Here is a 17,554-nt window from a genome sequence, read left to right as displayed (position 1 = left end):
CAGCTTTCCTTGGCTACTGTTAAAGCAGAAGAACACAGCTTTCTCCTCTCATCAAGGACCATAATCCATGGCACTTGCTTCTCCCAGGCCCCAGTCACCCAAATTCAGAGTTGATCCTCAACAGGATGTTAAGTTGGAAGAGAGAAGATCTAGTAAGCATAAACTTTAGAGAGGCATCTGGAGATCATTTACATATCCTAATGTAAGTTTGTGAAGTTTGAAGCACTTATCCTTGGAGATCATTACATATCCTAATGTAAGTTTATGAATTTTGAAGCACTTATCCTCTTAAAGAAATATGGATGACATAGTGCTTTGGCTTATACCGAAAGAGCCCAATGTAAAATGTTCTCTGCTCTTTGCTTCATGAACTTGCTTCCCCAAACACCTGTCATTCATCTCCATAAAGTTGCACAGTTTTGCAGTGACAGTTACATGCTTATCTTAGGTGGTAGATACATAAGAAAACCTTTCGGAATTTGCAAAAGACTGAAAAAAAAATGCTTATCCTATCTATTCTCTAAAGTTACTGATAATAAAAGGTAAAAGGTAATAGGAGGTCTGCCTGAAGTAGAGAAATAACCAGAGTTATCAAGACAACTGAACTCTAGCAGTTTATTGCTTCTATTAAAATATCAAACATTTAGCAAATGTGGTGACCACATACTCACAGTATCTAAGAGCTCAATAAATTTGGAGAAGTAATAAAGCCAGCAGGTGCGTGCCATCTGCAGAAACACACATAAATATGAATTTATTTTATTTTTTATATGGAGGAAAATTTTATTTTTTTAATTTGGCAAAATACGCATAACCCAATTTACCATCTTAACCATTACTAAGTGTTCAGTTTGGTGGCATTTAGTACATTGACATGGTTGTACAATCATCACCACCATCCATCCGTACAACTCTTCTCATCTTGCAAAAGTGAGACTCTGTGCCTATTAAACAATAACTCTTGATCTCCCTTCCCCACCAACCCCTGACAACTACCGTTTCACTTTCTGTCCCTGAATCTGACTACTCCAGGTACCTCATATAATAGAATCATACAGTATTTGTCTTTTTGTGCCTGTATGATTTCACTTAGCATAATGTCCTCAAGGCTCATCCGTGCTACAGCACGTCAGAATTTCCTTCCTAGCTAAGATTGGATAATATTCCATTGTATAGATATGACACATTTTCTTTATCCATTCATTTGTCCATGGACATCTGGGTTGCCTCCACCTTTTGGATATTAAGCATAATGCAGCTATGAATTTGGGTGTATAAATATATCTCTGAGTCCCTGTTTTCAATTATTCTAGGTATATACCCAGACGGAACTGCCAGATCATAGGGTAATTCTATTTTTAATTTTTTGAGGACCCAGATATGAATTCATTTTTAAATCCAGGAAATTAAAAAATAAAAGCACCAACTTCCATTTAACAGAAAACTATGCCCCTGATTTTGATTCTTTCTGATAATTTTTAGCTTTTTTTTCTCTCAGTCCATATAATTTGAGAATTGGGTCATTTACATCTTCTGAGTTCACATTAAGTGTTAAAAAAACAAACTCTAAACATTTGAGTAACATTTGAGTTACAAGTTTTTCCAAAGAAAAACTCACCCTCAATGCTGAAGGTGACTGTGAGTAGTCAACAACTTCACACTGAAGTGAATAACCTGTACCCCAGCCAGACATCACAAACTGTAAGAGAGCACATGTATATTAAAGAAGGAAGACTTTGCTCAACAGCTACAACAATGGTACTTTTGATTGTGTCTCTTTACCACAAGCTCAGCTGACTCAGCATGCAGTGCTGAGGAAAAGGCAGGCTAGAATAATTATAAAATGGGAACTCACTTGATAAACAGGAATTTTCAAAATCATACAGTTACGTATTACTTATATCAACTGTGTTCTGACTCAAATGTCCATTTCTTACAATGATTATTCTAATACAGTGGAGAATAAAACACTGGGAGTGTTTTGCTTCGATAGCAAATACTGGTAGGTGTATGCCAGTATATGTAAATATATGTATATCTATATATACCCATGAATATGTTTGTGTACTCTGAAGGGAGTAAGAGAGTCTGAAAACAGTCTTTTCTGGCAATTTCTAATCTTCTCAATCAGTCAAGAAATAAATGGACAACCAAAATTTCTTACTGTACTACTAGTGGCTGCCACAACTGGGCTTTCCTGTCCTTGGCTAGTGTGTGTGATGTGAAGTGGTAGTCTATGGTTCTTAAAATCAAGATTGATCAAACATAAATCTCAGAGATTAGTTCAGTTTGGATTCACATGACAAGTAAGAGACAAAAATGTTAACAATAAGAGTGCATGCCTTAATTCCAGCACACCCACAAAATGACCTTAGACCAGTGGTGAGAAGAAAGAGCCTATTGTTTTTATCTGAACCTTAATTCAAAGATTACGTTGACATTCTTTTAATATGATGGTGGGAAGTTCTTTTAAAACAGTATCTGATCCAAATAAAAACTTCAAATAATTAAAAAAAAAAACCAGTATCTGAAAATGAAAAGCTAAGGGCTCTAATTTTCATTTAATGAGTATATTAAATGGTTGGCTTAACTGAGTGTTCTGACAATATGACCAGCTCTTCTCTAACATCCTATTCTCACAAGTGCCAACACCTTCCCTGGAATGTCTTCTTTCTCAGTATAATGGTTACATCATTTTCTGCCATTCATGTACATTTTAAATTTCTATTTTTAATTACTATTAAAGCTAAAATGAAAACTTAACCATAAATTAATTTTTAAAAGCAAAAATTTATGGGGTTTATCAGAATGATATTTTTATGGTAAAAAACAAAAAGAAGCAAAAGAGAAAGAACAACTGTTTAGACAGTGGCATTCAAAATCACACTATCCTTTCCTGATATTTGCTCCTAGCTTGATTCGCAAGATAGTTAATCCTACTGTTTACTTGGTAAATGATGAAATCTTAAAAAAAAGACGATCTTAAGATTCACAAAAGTATGAGACATATTTTATGGGTAAGAAAAATGATTTACAAAACCAAATCAATGAATATTTCTCAAAGGAACAAGGGAATGTGGTAGGAAAATAGCTAATTCTACAAAGACCTGATCTGTCAGTGAGCATCATATTCTCTCCCAGTCAGACTCTCTACTGACTGCTGCAAGTAAAACCAAGTCTACTTACCTAACTGGGATGACTGGTTCTCCACTTCACCCTACCCCAGATAAGGACAAAGTTGAACAAGAGAAGCTCTGTGACATGGCCTTTGGTTAGGTCTTCACAAGTCTCTCTCTCTTAATGACTGTCTGGTGCCAAGTAACTAGCACATTCAAAATCATCACTATTCAGTAAGGCATGTGGGTTCCTTTTGTCTGATGCGCTTCCCTTTCATCTTGTTCTTATTTTCCCTAACATCCATAAGTGGAGGTGTCTCCTCTGTATATTTAATGCAATTGCACTCTACCCAACAAACCACGTGATATGTTCAGTGTCCTGGAGATGACATGATGACCAGCTGCCAAACTCTTTGTTTAAAAAGAGAGTGGAAACTAGTGCTTTCCTGATATTAAGTTTAAGAACATTCTAATAGTCTGTGAAGCTTCTGACATTCCTATATCACAGGCCATCAAAAAGAATGAACAATAATTTGTATCTGGCAGGTAATACACCCAACATTGGCATATAAGCAACTCTAGTATGAGTGATTAATGAGAGACAGAAACCGCCAAATTCAGATATTTTCAAAACTTCTTTTACATTGTATTTGCTAAAATAGGAACCCAAACTTACTGGCTATAATTAAATTCCATCCTGAGAAACCTATTTGGGGACATTATACTGAATGACATAATCAGACACGGAGCATAAAGGGACGTGAGAAACACTTTGGTTTAATCCTGACTCTATAAAAAGAGGGAACTAAGGCCCAGAGGGCTTAAGAAACTTGCTCAAAAATCAGGCAGCTGGGTAGTAGCACAACTGGTACTACTTAGCCCCTGGTCTCCTGGCTTCTAGGTCTGCACTTAACATGATCCTAGAGGCTATTTCCTTTCTGTCATAACTTGGTAAAAGCATGAATTTTTTCTGCTCCCTACCTCTGTTACCCCTTCCCTTTCAGTTACTCATGATCCAGAAGGGACAATAAGATAGCTTGTAGTTGATTTTGGTAATAAAATAGAAGAACTAGAAGGTAGCAAGGTAAGTCCAGACTTGAGGAGACAGGTGAGACACGAGACTACAGCAGACATAAGGTGACCCAGTCAGGTGGATTTGCAGCAGGAATCAAGTTGGAGGGATGCATGTGGAGAGGTCACAGTGTCAAGAGAGGCCAGAGGGGTCATGGTGTGCCCTTGAGAGTTCCAGTTATGAGGAAGCACAAGCTATGCTACAAAGAGGTAAATAAGGAGTAGAAGGTGAAGAAGCCAGTGTTGAAAAAAGAAGTGAGGAATCTCAGAAAAGCAGGTAAGTGAAGATGGGTGAAAAGTTGCTAACAGTACAGTGGGTGAGAGAGAATCCATGAGTCTACTCTTAGGTTCTGAAAGATCCCCATCTCTCTTATTGACAATTAAGGGACAGGCTCCCTTACCTATTGCTTTGTAGGAGTCTAAATTCTCTGCATCCTCAAGGCCCAGCTAAACCAAACCTAAACAGTCTACTATATTATAGCTCATCTGAGGTTCCTACCACAATGATGATATCTCATTACATAGTCAAGATGAGCTCCCAGTGTCAGACAGACCTGGACTCAAATATCAGTCCTCCAATAACCAGCCGTGTTACTTTGAGTAAGTTACTTAATTTCTCCATGTATAAGTTTCCTTAAAACTAACATTCACAGATTCATTCAATCACCTACTAAGATTACCTATGTGCAAGTTCCTGGACTTAATGTTAATTTTTCTCACTACTTTTGAGATAGACTATACTGAGATCCTCTAAATAGTTCCATAGCAGGTCCACACATAACAATTTTGGGGCAAAAATTTAAGACAAATTTCTAAAATCCCTTAAATCTCACCGTTACCATTATAATCATAACAAGAAACATAACGACAGTAAAACAGGAAGAGCCAGGCAAAATTCTCCCACTAGGAATACTGAAGACACTTGCCTCATAACACATATACACAGAAAAGAGAACTATGGAAAAATTGTATATTATCATCACTTTCTTGAGTTCAAAGGGCTTTCGATTCTCCATGAGCTTTGGTCCTAGAGAAGTGACAAAATAGACATAGAGTCCCAGGAAGATGGTTTGTGGCAGAGGTGAGGACATGAGGAACCAGTCTTCGACTCTTGGATCTAAAAACAAAAAGTAAGTGCACATCCATTTAGCCAAGAAATAACTGACAGCAACCAGCACTTCTTAAAGCAAGCACCTAGATCCTAATGTTGACAGGAGACTATTCGGTCATTGATCTACTGTCCTTGGGAAGGATAAATGGAAATCACCAGGGATAGTGATGGGGCTAGGAAGGGTGGGCTGTTATAACCACAGGCCTCAAAGGACAAAGGGAAGTAGTGGTTACTAGAACCCAGGAGTCAAATAGAGAAGCCCTCCTGGAGAAGAGCTATGACCTTTAGTGGAGGGACTGGGCCAGCACAAGGCAATTCTGAAAGTAAGTGGCTGGGGATTCAATATCTCATTACCACCACCCACACTCTCCCTGATCTCTGGGACTCTCCACTGGCTGAACCCAACCAGAAACCAGAGAGTAGGGGAGCAAGCCCATAGTTATAGTCTATACTGGTCATTCCCCAGGGTGCAGCGCAGGGTGCAGAATGGATCTGGGGAAAAGAAGACACCGAGCAAAGTTCCACCGTGCATTTATCACCACTAGTAACATTTTAGAGTTTCTCTATCCAGAATTTTTTTTATACAAAAATACGTCTGTGCTTGCTGTTTCTTAACTTTCTTCTTTCTCCCAAGGAAACTAGGACATTTCCATATATACTGTATCATAGAATCATAGAATTGAAAGGGACCATAGCATCATCTACCTAAAGTATGGGTTCTAGGTGTCCAAAATAGGCTAATCAACCTGAGCACAAAAAAACAAAATAAAAAGAAACAAAAAAAACAGTATTAGCCTCACAACCATGTCGAAAGAAATTTACCTGGTCACTGCTCATTCCAGCCCAGGAGAATTACATCAATTAAAAAATTGTAACTCGGGGCGCCTGGGTGGCTCAGTGGGTTAAGCCTCTGCCTTCAGCTCGGGTCATGATCTCAGGGTCCTGGGATCGAGCCCCGCATCGGGCTCTCTGCTCGGCGGGGAGCCTGCTTCCCCCTCTCTCTCTGCCTGCCTCTCTGCCTACTTGTGACCTCTCTCTGCCAAATAAATAAAATCCTTTAAAAAAAAAAATTGTAACTCAAGATAAAATGTGATTTGGAAATGAAAAGTACAGTACAGGGTATATAGTCAATAATGTTACAATAATACTGTATGGTGACACTTTTATGGTGAGTGTTGAGTAATGTATAGAATTGCTGAATCAGTATCTTGTACCCCTGAAACTAATATAACATTGTATGTTAATTATTCTTCAATAATGAATTTTTTAAAAAGTATTTGAGATAAAAAATATATGCCAAACAAACAGGGGACTTGTAAATATAATAGGTATTCCTGAACAGAAGTAAAATAGAAAAACTGAAAATTATTCAAATAAATCATGAAATATTTTTCTGAAAAATGATAATCAAAACTAAATCTTTATATCAAAGTACTTATCATGTATCAGGAAGGAGATACTCATGAATAAGCAAATCTAGCTCTATTTATGTAGGTAAGATTCTTGTATTGCAAAGATAAAAAAATTCTATAAACATGATGAAAGAAGCAACAAATCTCAAAATGGAAAAATGTCAGACTTATCCCAGAAGTCTCTTAAGATCACTTGACCACGAGAAAAGGATCCATGTGTATAGAGACTTATAGAAAAATTGATGTAATCTAGCATTCTTAATATATTTAGAATGTTGTTCAAGTAGAAAAGGAAAAAAAATAAAGTCAAAATTGGTATCAATATTTCTAACATTGGCTATTATTTTATTTATTTGACAGACAGAGATCACAAGTAGGCAGAGAGGCAGGCAGAGAGAGAGGGGGAAGCAGGCTCCCTGCTGAGCAGACAGCCCAACGCGGGGCTCAATCCCAGGACCCTAGGATCATGACCCGAGCCGAAGGCAGAGGCTTTAACCCACTGAGCCACCCAGGCGCTCCTAACATGGGCTATTTTTATAGGATAAATCATTTGAGTAATTATTTTAATGCCTCAAATATAAAAAGTGACCAAGCTAGCAGTTAGAAATACTCTTATGAGGGCGCCTGCGTGGCTCAGTGGGTTCAGCCTCTGCCTTCAGCTCAGGTCATGATCTCAGGGTCCTGGGATCAAGCCCCGCATCGGCAGGGAGCCTGCTTCCCCCTCTCTCTGCGCCTGCCTCTCTGTCTACTTGTGATTTCTCTCTCTGTCAAATAAATAAATAATATCTTTTAAAAAAAAAGATCTACTCTTTAAAAAAATACTCTATGAGGTATGTGGGAAAATATGAATACTGGTTGAATTCTTGACGTTGATGTTTTATTTTGGTATGATTATAATATCATGACTATGTTTTAATGTCTGAAGATATTTTTTTAAAAGATTTATTTATTTATTTGAGAGAGAGAGTGAGCAAGTATGAGCAAGAGAGGCAGAGAGAGAGCATCTGAAGCAGACTCCGTGCTGGGTGTGTAGAGCCCCACGGGTCTCCATCCCATGAGTCTGAGATTATGACCTGAGCCGAAACCAAGAGCTGAATGCTCAACCGACCATGCCACCCCTAAAAATATTCTTAAAATAAAGAATGACACAATAAAAAAATAAGATGTGATTAATTCTATAATCTTAAGTAGTTCAGGTATAAGTTTACTAAATCGCTTCCTGAAATCAGCGCATTATGAAGGAAGATAGATATGAACAGGTTTCTAGGTATATCTGACTGAAAACTGGGTCCTGACTAATCTTAGGTTGCTAAACATCATCACTTTTGTCAATTGGAAAAGAGGGGTGGGAGGAATACAGCCCTTGCTCATTTCAACTGCTAATGATGTAGCCAATTACCAAAACACTGTGAATACTCTTTCAAGTCTGACTTCCTACCCAGTGCAAAAATTTCTCCAATAGACTTCATGGTTGAGGACTCACTTGGCCTCAATTTAATTGCTGCAAAGTTTCACATCTGATACATGGATATATGGAGGCATGGCTTTAGCTATTAAAATGATGTATTCTATATTTAGATGGGTTTTCATAAAAAATACCAAGAGATGACCTCTCTTGAAAAAACAAATAAAAAAGCCAAAAGTCAGCTCTAAAACAGACCCCAAGATATTTAGGAATTTAATATGATAAAGGAAGACCCCTAAACAAGCAGGGAAAGGATAGATTACTCAGCAAATGTTGACAGGAAAAATGAATACTTGGAAGAAAAACGAGTATGTTCCTTACTTCCTATCCTATACAAACTTGGCCCAATCTATACAATGGAAGCAAGCCATTTAAAACCTGTCCACAGAAAAAGTAGGGCGAGGTTAATGGGAATGCTAAACAAACTCTTTTTCTGCATGATTTCATAGTGCTTCGTGTTCATCGTGAATTGCCAAGATGAGAATGGTGGTATGCAACATTTCTCAAACTTATTTGGCCATCCCTCAAACTGATGCTGTGTAGAATACCATTTTACACCTTGTGGAACAAACACTGTGGAACACAGTTTGGGAAAGAGTTCTTTGCTGAAATAAATCTTTAAATTAAGCCATTAAAAATTAGGTAGTGATAAAAAATTAGGTAGTGACAGGGGATTATGAGTACACTTACGATCACCAAGTGATATACAGAACTGCTGGGTCACTCTATTGTACATGACACTAATATAAACCTATATGTTAATTATATTGGAATTAAAAATTAAAAGCAGGTAGTGATGAAGATAAATAGGATCTGATCATTTTGAGATATAGTAAGGAGGCAAAAAACATAAAATGTTATAAATGGTTAAATGCAGGGAATGAGAAACAGGTTGAAGTTAAGGAAAAACTGAGATTTTTGTTTAGGTAATTGTACTATCGCTGAGACTAGGAATGCAGGATATGGAGCAAGACTAGTCAGGGAGAGATGGCTAACGCTTTCAAACACCCTGCACTTTGGCCTACCTCTAAAACATGTCTATGGAGATCCCTCTAGGCACCTGGAGATTTGAATCTGGAAGTAGGAACAAGATCTGGGCCTGGAGATTTGAATCTGGAAGTAGGAAAAAGATCTGGGCCAGAGATGTACTATGGGAGATCTTTATCACATGAAAGGTGAACGACAGAGCCATGAACGTGGCTTAGGAAAGTGGGTAGAGTAAGGAGAGTAAGTGGTTCAAGTCAGAACCTTTAGGACTTAATCTTTGCAGGAGGGACGGTAGATGAGAAAACTGTTGGGAAAAAAAAAAAAAAAAAGACCAATGAGTGGCCAGAGAGAGAGAAGGAAAACCACAGAAGTGAGCTATTTTGAGGCTAAGGGAAGAGTGAATCTTTGGAAGGAGTCAAAGGCTAAAATGAAGCAGGGAGAGAAAGTTAAAATGTAGTCTGAAAAGTGACACTCGTTTTAACAAAAGGAAGTCACCGATGCTCTTAGCAGGAACAATTTTAGTAAAGTATCCTGCACAAGATAGAAATTCAACAAAAGTTTGCTGACATATTCATAAAAACATTTAAAGTTCTCAAAATTAAAATTTTCCCCCTCATATTAAGATTGTCACAGTTTGAAATCAGAACAAGTTTTGAAATCAGCTATCCAGGTACACAACACTGAAGTCTTCTACTGTTTCTATTAGTTACCTTTCTTCCCTTCCACATGTTCCCTAGGACATCTGGGTGCCACCTGCATTTTCAACCGCCAAACGGAGCATGAGCCGCGGGCCAGTAACTCACCAGGGAAGTCACAGTAAATAAAAGTTTGCCACACAAATGGCATGGAATGGAATCAGAACTGCTTCAACTCTGTTGAATTCTTCTATCAGTAGGTAATCTAAAGTTCGAATATAGGAACATATGAATATGTCTAGTTTTCACTTCCGATGAAATAAGGACTTTCAGCCAGTGCCAAACAAGACCACTGGTAGGATGTTAACTAACATGGTCACCTTTCGATGGTGACAGTATGGATAATTTAAATTTTTTTCTTCTCTTTAAGCAATTTAAAATGTTCCTGTTCTTAACAGACCTCATCAGTATCACTGAAACCGAGGTTTTTTGTGTGTGTGTCTGTAAAGGAATTCCTGAATTAAAGATATATTTTATTTTATTCTTTTATTGACTCAGCAGGGGGAAAAAATATCAAATGACATCATCTTTCTGTTCTTCCTCTGGTAGCCCTAGAAAGAAAACAAGCCAGGAAAAGCATGCTGGGTTGGCTCAGGACGGAGAAAAAAAATAATTTTTTCCCGTAATTTAATATTTTAAGCATACACCTTCTTTTAAAATCCTATGTGTGACTTTCAAGTTCTATAAATTCAAAAATATCACTGTATCTTTCGGGAAAAGCTGGTTAATTTCATGTTATTTTCATAAAACCATATCAAGTTCTTTCATTTATTTTTAAAACCTATTTCAGCAAAGCTTTGGAATCAGCTGGCCTGGGTTCTGGAACTGGCTCTCCCACTGACTCATGGGATCTGGAGCCACTAACTTCACTTCTCTGTGTTTACTTTCCTCATCTGTGAATTGGGCATAAAGCAGCATGCATCTCATAGGGGATTTAATGAGTTACTACTATATGTAAAGATCCCAGCACAACCTAAGGACTCAATAAGCATGCATTGCTACTATGACAGCAGATCTGAATTCTGTCAGGATAGCAGAATTCCCTCTGTAGTATTTAAAAATCAAAATCAAATTAAAAATCAAATTAAAAAAAAAATGACCCTGTTCTAACCGCATCAGAATCCTAGGGCATGGGTCCTAGGCATCCACAGATACTGAGGTAACCACAATGAACTGTCAAGAGTTAAGAACCAGGGCTTCAGGGCTTCGCCCACCTACACTGGGGGCCTCAGCATCCCTCACTAGGTGCTCTGCAGTTGTCTTTTATGTGGTTTCCCTGCATCTGTTCTGATCTGTTACACCTTATCTTCCATACAACTTCCAAATGCACTTTTTAAAGTACAGCTCTGCCCAGATTATTCCTCTGCTCACATCAGCTCTCCCTACCAAGCAATGAAATTCAAAGTCTTTACTACAAGGTTCATGACTCCGGTCATTGTTAATGACTCTGACAACTGTTCATGTTGCCTGCCTTCTTGCTCAGTAACAGTTATACCTTTCTGAATAGGGAGCCCACTTCTATATGAGGTAGGGGGATTCCCCTGACAAGATGTCTACAAGTCACGTATGGATGGTGACTTGATCCGGGAAGTTGTGGGGGGACTGCTCAAAGCCATTTAAAGTCTGTGATAAAGACTCACTGTGTGATTCCACAATTTAAGAAAGATTCAGGGGTGAAGCGAGCTCTTTTTTTCCCAGACACAATAGGCTGAGGGAAGAGTGTTTCATGTACCTCCTACTTGGCATCAGGGTTGGGCTTAAGTGTCATGAGTTGAGCCAAGATGAAACAAGAGGATGGGGAGGCAGGTTGTCTGAAGTCCATACCCTAGTCATTACCGAAGTTCCGACTTATTGCTAGCCTAATAATTCTTTTCTAAGAGTGTTCCAGAGAGAGTACAGGGAAAACAGAAGTGCCACAAAGATAGAATTTTAATGAGCTTTTCCATCAACTACTTGTAAGAGAGTGTTCTCTTCTTAAGTAGCATGTACTAGCTCAAGTACACCCTTTAAAATTCAATGCCCCATGATGAAGATGCTGAGAGGAAAAGCAAACATGTACCTCCAGCACTTTGTGAAGTACCAAAGGTTCAGAATGGCAGCAACTCAACTCACACTCCATCTTCTTGTAAAAAAAATCATAACTAGGTTTGAAAAGCCATTATTACTAACCAAACATAAGGAAAGTTGCTTTTGAAACATTAACAAGTTTCCATTTCTCTACAGTCCAAAATGCTACTAGAGCATGACTTCAGAATTTGACATCTCATATCCGGGAATCATAATAAATCCTCTTATAGCTTAGGTGTTAATTAACTATATTTAAATTTGGGTAGCTAAGGAATTTTCCACATGAAATAATTATGCATGACCACTACTTCTCTAACAAAAACCAATGAATAACAGGTTTCCCGAATGCCACTCAGGAACAGGGCCAAAGCCAAGAATACACTTGAAAATCTTGGCCCTTGATCATGGGTTCAGACCTTCCCAGGGTAAGCTAAGTAAAACTGGACTAAGATGGCCAGGAGTGATTTCTAATGGCTCTGTGAGATCAATACCACACTAAGCAGAAGGAAAATACCCTCCTGTTATACCTGATAGTGTTCTCACAAACTTATAAATCTAACACAAAGCATTTTAACCCTCTAGGCCCTGATTTTTAAAAAATTACATATATATATATGAATAGACATTTTAATATATATATATATGAATAGACATTTAAAAAAATTTTTTTAATTACAAAAATTTAAATTTAAATCTAATAAAATTTTAATAAATTTTATTTAAATAAATTTTTAAATAAAAATCTTAATTTAAATTAAAAATTTTAAAAATAGACATTTTATTTTAAAATTATATATATGAATAGACATAAAAAGCATATGCTATATTAAAAGTATTTTTAGATGACAGTACTCTTTCTATCATCTGTAACAACCACCACCATCTGTGTTTAGATACTTCCTAAGTCACAGAGCACTTTTATGCACACTGTCTGGTAGCTCCTAGGTACCATCCTCACCTCTGTTTCGCTGAAAAAGAAATGTCTGTTTAACACAGACAATAATTTGTTCAAGACCACCTAGCCAGTCCACGAAAATGGCAGAACTTAAATCTAGGTCTTTTCATTATACATTCTCATACCCCCTCCCCTCTCTCATGACTTCAGATTAGCATAACCATAGATGCAGCACTGCCTGCCCCTCTCTCTCACTTTCCCTGTACTGTTTGCAATGATTTTTCAGGGGCTCCCTTTGTTCCTCCCTAACCACCTCCAGCCCTTTATTATTCCCTTTTCTGACCTAGGATTGCTCAGCTTTTCAATGTAAGTATTCCCAGTAAAAAGCAGAGAGTCATCACATGGATAATAGTGGAAATGGAATTCAGAAGTCATTCATTTAAAAACATTTTATACTTTCAGCTCTATACAGAAACTAATCATCATCTAAATCAGTTTGGCTCCTGAGTTAGGATACTGATTATCTGACTTCCTTGAGCTACCATATTTGGTATAGTAAAGCACAAGAGACTTGTGCTTCCAAACAGGTCCATTTCAAAAATGCACCCAAATCGGCTTGGCTTCCAAGTTCAAATCATGACATTTCAGGTAGCAAGGCATACCTCTACTTTGAAAAGTAGTTAAAATATTACTATTTTTTTTAAAGATTTTATTTATTCATTTGACAGACAGAGATCACAAGTAGGCAGAGAGACACGGCAGAGAGAGAGGAGGAAGCAAGCTCCCCGTGGAGGAGAGAGCCCAATGTGGGGCTCGATCCCAGGATCCCGGGATCATGACCCGGGCCGAAGGCAGAGGCCTTAACCCACTGAGCCACCCAGGCACCCCAAAATATTACTATTTTTAAAATACAAAAAAGGTGAAAGCCATTAAAACAAGACAAATAATTTTTAAATTAAATACTGAATTTATGAGAACTACTGTAAACCTTATGAAAGAAGGGGGACATCTAGAGAAATCTATATGTTCTCAGAATCATTACATAAGTTAAAAAACTAAGAAAAAAAGAAAGAAACACAGAAACAGTCATTCTCCATTTCCCTACCAGATTGAAGCTTCACTATTTATGGGATACTGAAAAAACCCTTGGTGCTCTTCCAGGGCAAATGTGTTGAGACCCTTTTTAGTGAAATAAAATTGGTCTTTAGCAGACTCCTGAGAAAGATGGCAACCATGACAGAGTGCGTCTTTGCTGAAATCTGCATAAATTGGAAAATAATTCCAGTTGTGTTCAATGTTAAGAGGCAGCACTTTTTCTTCCTGAATTTGGAGAACATGTGATTTCTGGTTGATAGGAAAGAGCTAGGCTGAAGTGGTGATGCTTGTGAATATGTGTCAAATAATTCACGTGTGAAATACCAGAAATCTAATGAAAACCAGGAAACACAGGTTCTTGTCTTTCCTGCCAACAACTAGCCACATTCTCAACAAGGTCACACCTCTGGGCCTCAGTGTCTTTAATTCTAAAATGAGTTAGCTTTGATGATACCACTTTTGATGAGGTCTGCCTCAGCTCTACAATACTCTGATTCCTTGTTTATTTAAAAATCATTTTACCTTTGTCATATATATACAGATAAGGGGAAGGGCAGGGGGAGAAGGAGAGGGAGAATCTTAAGCTGGCTCTGTGGGGAGCCCAGCACAGACCCCAGTGAGGGGCTCAATCTCACAAACCTGAAATCATGACCTGAGCCAAAATGAAGAGTTGGATGCTTACCTGACTGAGCCACGCAGGAGTCCTACCTTTGTTATATTTTTAAAATGTTCTGTGATGGTTATAAAAGCAACACACATTTGAGTGGTCTTAAAAAAAAAGACATAGATAAGTAAATAGAAATTACCCATAATCCTATCACACAGAGACAACGGCTCTCACAAAAGTAATGTATGTGGTGTTTTATAACCCGTTCTTCATTTAACATATTTAAACTTGACTTGGCATTAAATGTTCTCCTAGAACATTGATTTTTTTTTTTTTAATGGGCACAGCAAGAAGGCAGACATTTCAGAATTACTAAGGGATGAGCCTGTGAAACAGTCCCTGCCCTTTCTGATACAGCCCTGAGGGTGCAGCCCCTCCCATTCGAGAACCAGTATTGTTGCCATTAATTTCTATTTCCTTAGGAACAAGAGGGCAGAAGCAAGCCTAAGTGCACTGTGCCTCCAAAAATCACTTTTAATGACTGCTGAATTGGAATGTACCACCATCTATTAACCAATTTCCTTCATTGGATATTAAAGCTGGATGTTTATAATAATGTTTTCATTATTACAAACGTCATAATAAACACTGGGTGTAGCTCTATCTTTGTGCATATTTGTAATGAGAACTTTGATACTTCCTCTTTGTTAACTAGTAATAAAAATTAATATTTGAGGTGTTATGAGATTGTGTTAAGTTGCAGTCTCTCATTCTGTTTCAGAGAGATCCTATTAAATATTGGAATCAAACATAAAAAGAAAAGATGTGCCTTAAGTAAGAAGTTTGGTTACTTACCAGCATCTTTGAGCCAAGTATCATACAGACGCACAGTTCTTGATGTAAGATCACTGAAGGCCATTTTCCACAGGATTTACTGGCTCTTACAATGGGTTCTTCAGTACAAGAAAAAAAAATGAGTTTATGATCTATAAATGCAAATAAAGCCAAGTTCTAATAAAACAATATGATAAATGCTAAATATTTAATAGGAATACTTGGCAAAACAACAAACTTGTACTGAGGGTAAATGCATTAGAGAACCACATTAAACCCTGATACAGTGGCAAACATTTAAGATTTTTCATCATTATAAGAACAATGCTTACTTTGCTGAAAAAGGCTAACATTCTGTGTACAAGATAAAAAAGGAGTGAATGATTCTAAGAATGTTCATAAGTGCATCTCCCTTTTACAGCAACAGTGCAGATCAGGAAAAGACTACCTTTCATGGCAATTCTTGAAAAAACCGAGTAGAAGAAAGTCAAGCAGATATACAAACATTCCAAGAAGCTACTCTGAACTAGGACTTATAGCTGTTCTCCAGGCATGACAAGGTCTTCGGTATGCCAAGTCTTTACAATTTAAGTGGAATATAGGTAGAAAGAAGGAAGGAAAGAAGATCTACAACAACCAAGGAAAAGCTGCCTCGTTTATCTGGACAGATACATAAGAATAGTTGTAAAAAGAAGTCTTCGGAAGAACAAAAAAAAAAAAACTAGTGAAAGGAAACTAGCCCTATTATATATTAAAAGATAATCTAAATCTTCAATAATTAAAACAATGTGACACGGACACACGAAGAAGCAAACCAGTGGGATACAGCAGAACATCCAGAAATACACCAGATACAGTTAGGAACTATATTTTGTAAATTCTCAGATGTACACTCTCCCACATATGAACACCTCTGAAATCAGCATACATCTTAAAAATGTGTGGTGTGCCATAAAATGAAGTGTATTTGATTCAAAGTCATAGAATGGGAAGATCAAAAAGCTCTGGAGATGGATGGTGGTAATAGTGCACAACAATGTAAATATACTTAATGTCCCTGAACTTCACACTTAAAAATGGTTAAAATGGTAAATTTTACATCATGTACGTTTTATCACAATAAAAAAGAAATTATTTAGGCCTGCAACAGGAAAATTTAAATTTTCTTCTAGAATTCTAAAAGCCATTTTAGAATATAAGCGCATATATACATATATATACACACATACACATACATACACACACACATACACACATACATACATTTATATTTGGAACAGAAAATATTTCTTTTTAAGACATATAGTACATGATAAAGGTGGCATCTCAAACCAGTGGGCATTGAATTACCAGCAGTTTTTCAAAAAATGGTGTGATACAATGAGATAGCCATCTAGGGGGAAAAGTTGGATCCAAACATTATACTATAAACCAAGATAAACTCCAAGTAGATCAAAGATTTAAATAAGAAAAACTGAAAGGAAAAGAAAAAGAAAAACAGAATCATGAAAGTACTAGATGACAACAGAGAGAACACTTTTCTAGCCTTGGAGTGGGAAAGGACTTTCTAACTTTGACTTAAAATACAAAAGACATAAGAGAAGACTAACAAATGTAACCACCTGAAAATCAAGAGGAAAACATTAAAAAGTAAAAAATGACAAACAGGAAAAAATATGTTCGGTTCATACCACAGACAAATGCTACTCTCCTTAATATATAAAGAGTTCTAAGAAATTGATTAAAAAAAAAAGACCTATAAGAAAAGAAAAACATGGGCAAATCTCATAGAAAAGGAAATACAAATGGCTCTTAAACATATGAAAAATTGTTTACCTTTACCCATAGTAAGAAATTTACACTATTTTATTGTAGTGGATGGGCTAAAATCCAAACATTTTTATCAGTCTGATTGGTGCAAATCCAAAAACATGTTGAGAAGACTATGGTAAACTCATACATTGCTGGTGGGAGTGCAATAACCCTTGGTAATGCCAATTTGGCACTATTAGGAGAAAGTATAAATGCATATTTTTTTATAGCAACGTTATTCTTAGAAACTCATCCTATAGATACACATGCACATATGCAGAATGACATATTCAAGGTTATTCATTGCATCAGTTAGTAACAGCAACAAACTGGAAATAAGCCAAATGTCTAATAAAAGTGGACTGGTTAATAAATGATACATCTAAA

General features: G+C 37.1%; 1 protein-coding gene across 2 annotated transcripts in view; it reads right to left on the bottom strand.

Annotated features, from left to right (window-relative positions):
• ELOVL7 (ELOVL fatty acid elongase 7) overlaps positions 1-17,554 on the bottom strand; it is a 77,942-nt gene that overhangs the window by 10,589 nt on the left and 49,799 nt on the right. For both annotated transcript variants that reach the window (XM_080803358.1, XM_080803359.1), the window contains 4 exons: positions 15,377-15,474; positions 5,114-5,304; positions 1,619-1,699; positions 672-728 (listed from right to left, as the gene is read on the bottom strand). In XM_080803358.1, coding sequence (XP_080659484.1) covers positions 672-728; positions 1,619-1,699; positions 5,114-5,304; positions 15,377-15,440 — 393 coding nt within the window. In that variant the 5' untranslated portion in view covers positions 15,441-15,474. The remainder of the gene's footprint in view (positions 1-671; positions 729-1,618; positions 1,700-5,113; positions 5,305-15,376; positions 15,475-17,554) is intronic.

Source organism: Martes martes (genome assembly GCF_963455335.1).
Source record: "Martes martes genome assembly, chromosome: 5".
In the NCBI taxonomy this organism is placed as follows: Eukaryota; Metazoa; Chordata; class Mammalia; order Carnivora; family Mustelidae; genus Martes; species Martes martes.
This window is presented reverse-complemented; position numbering and strand designations above follow the sequence as displayed.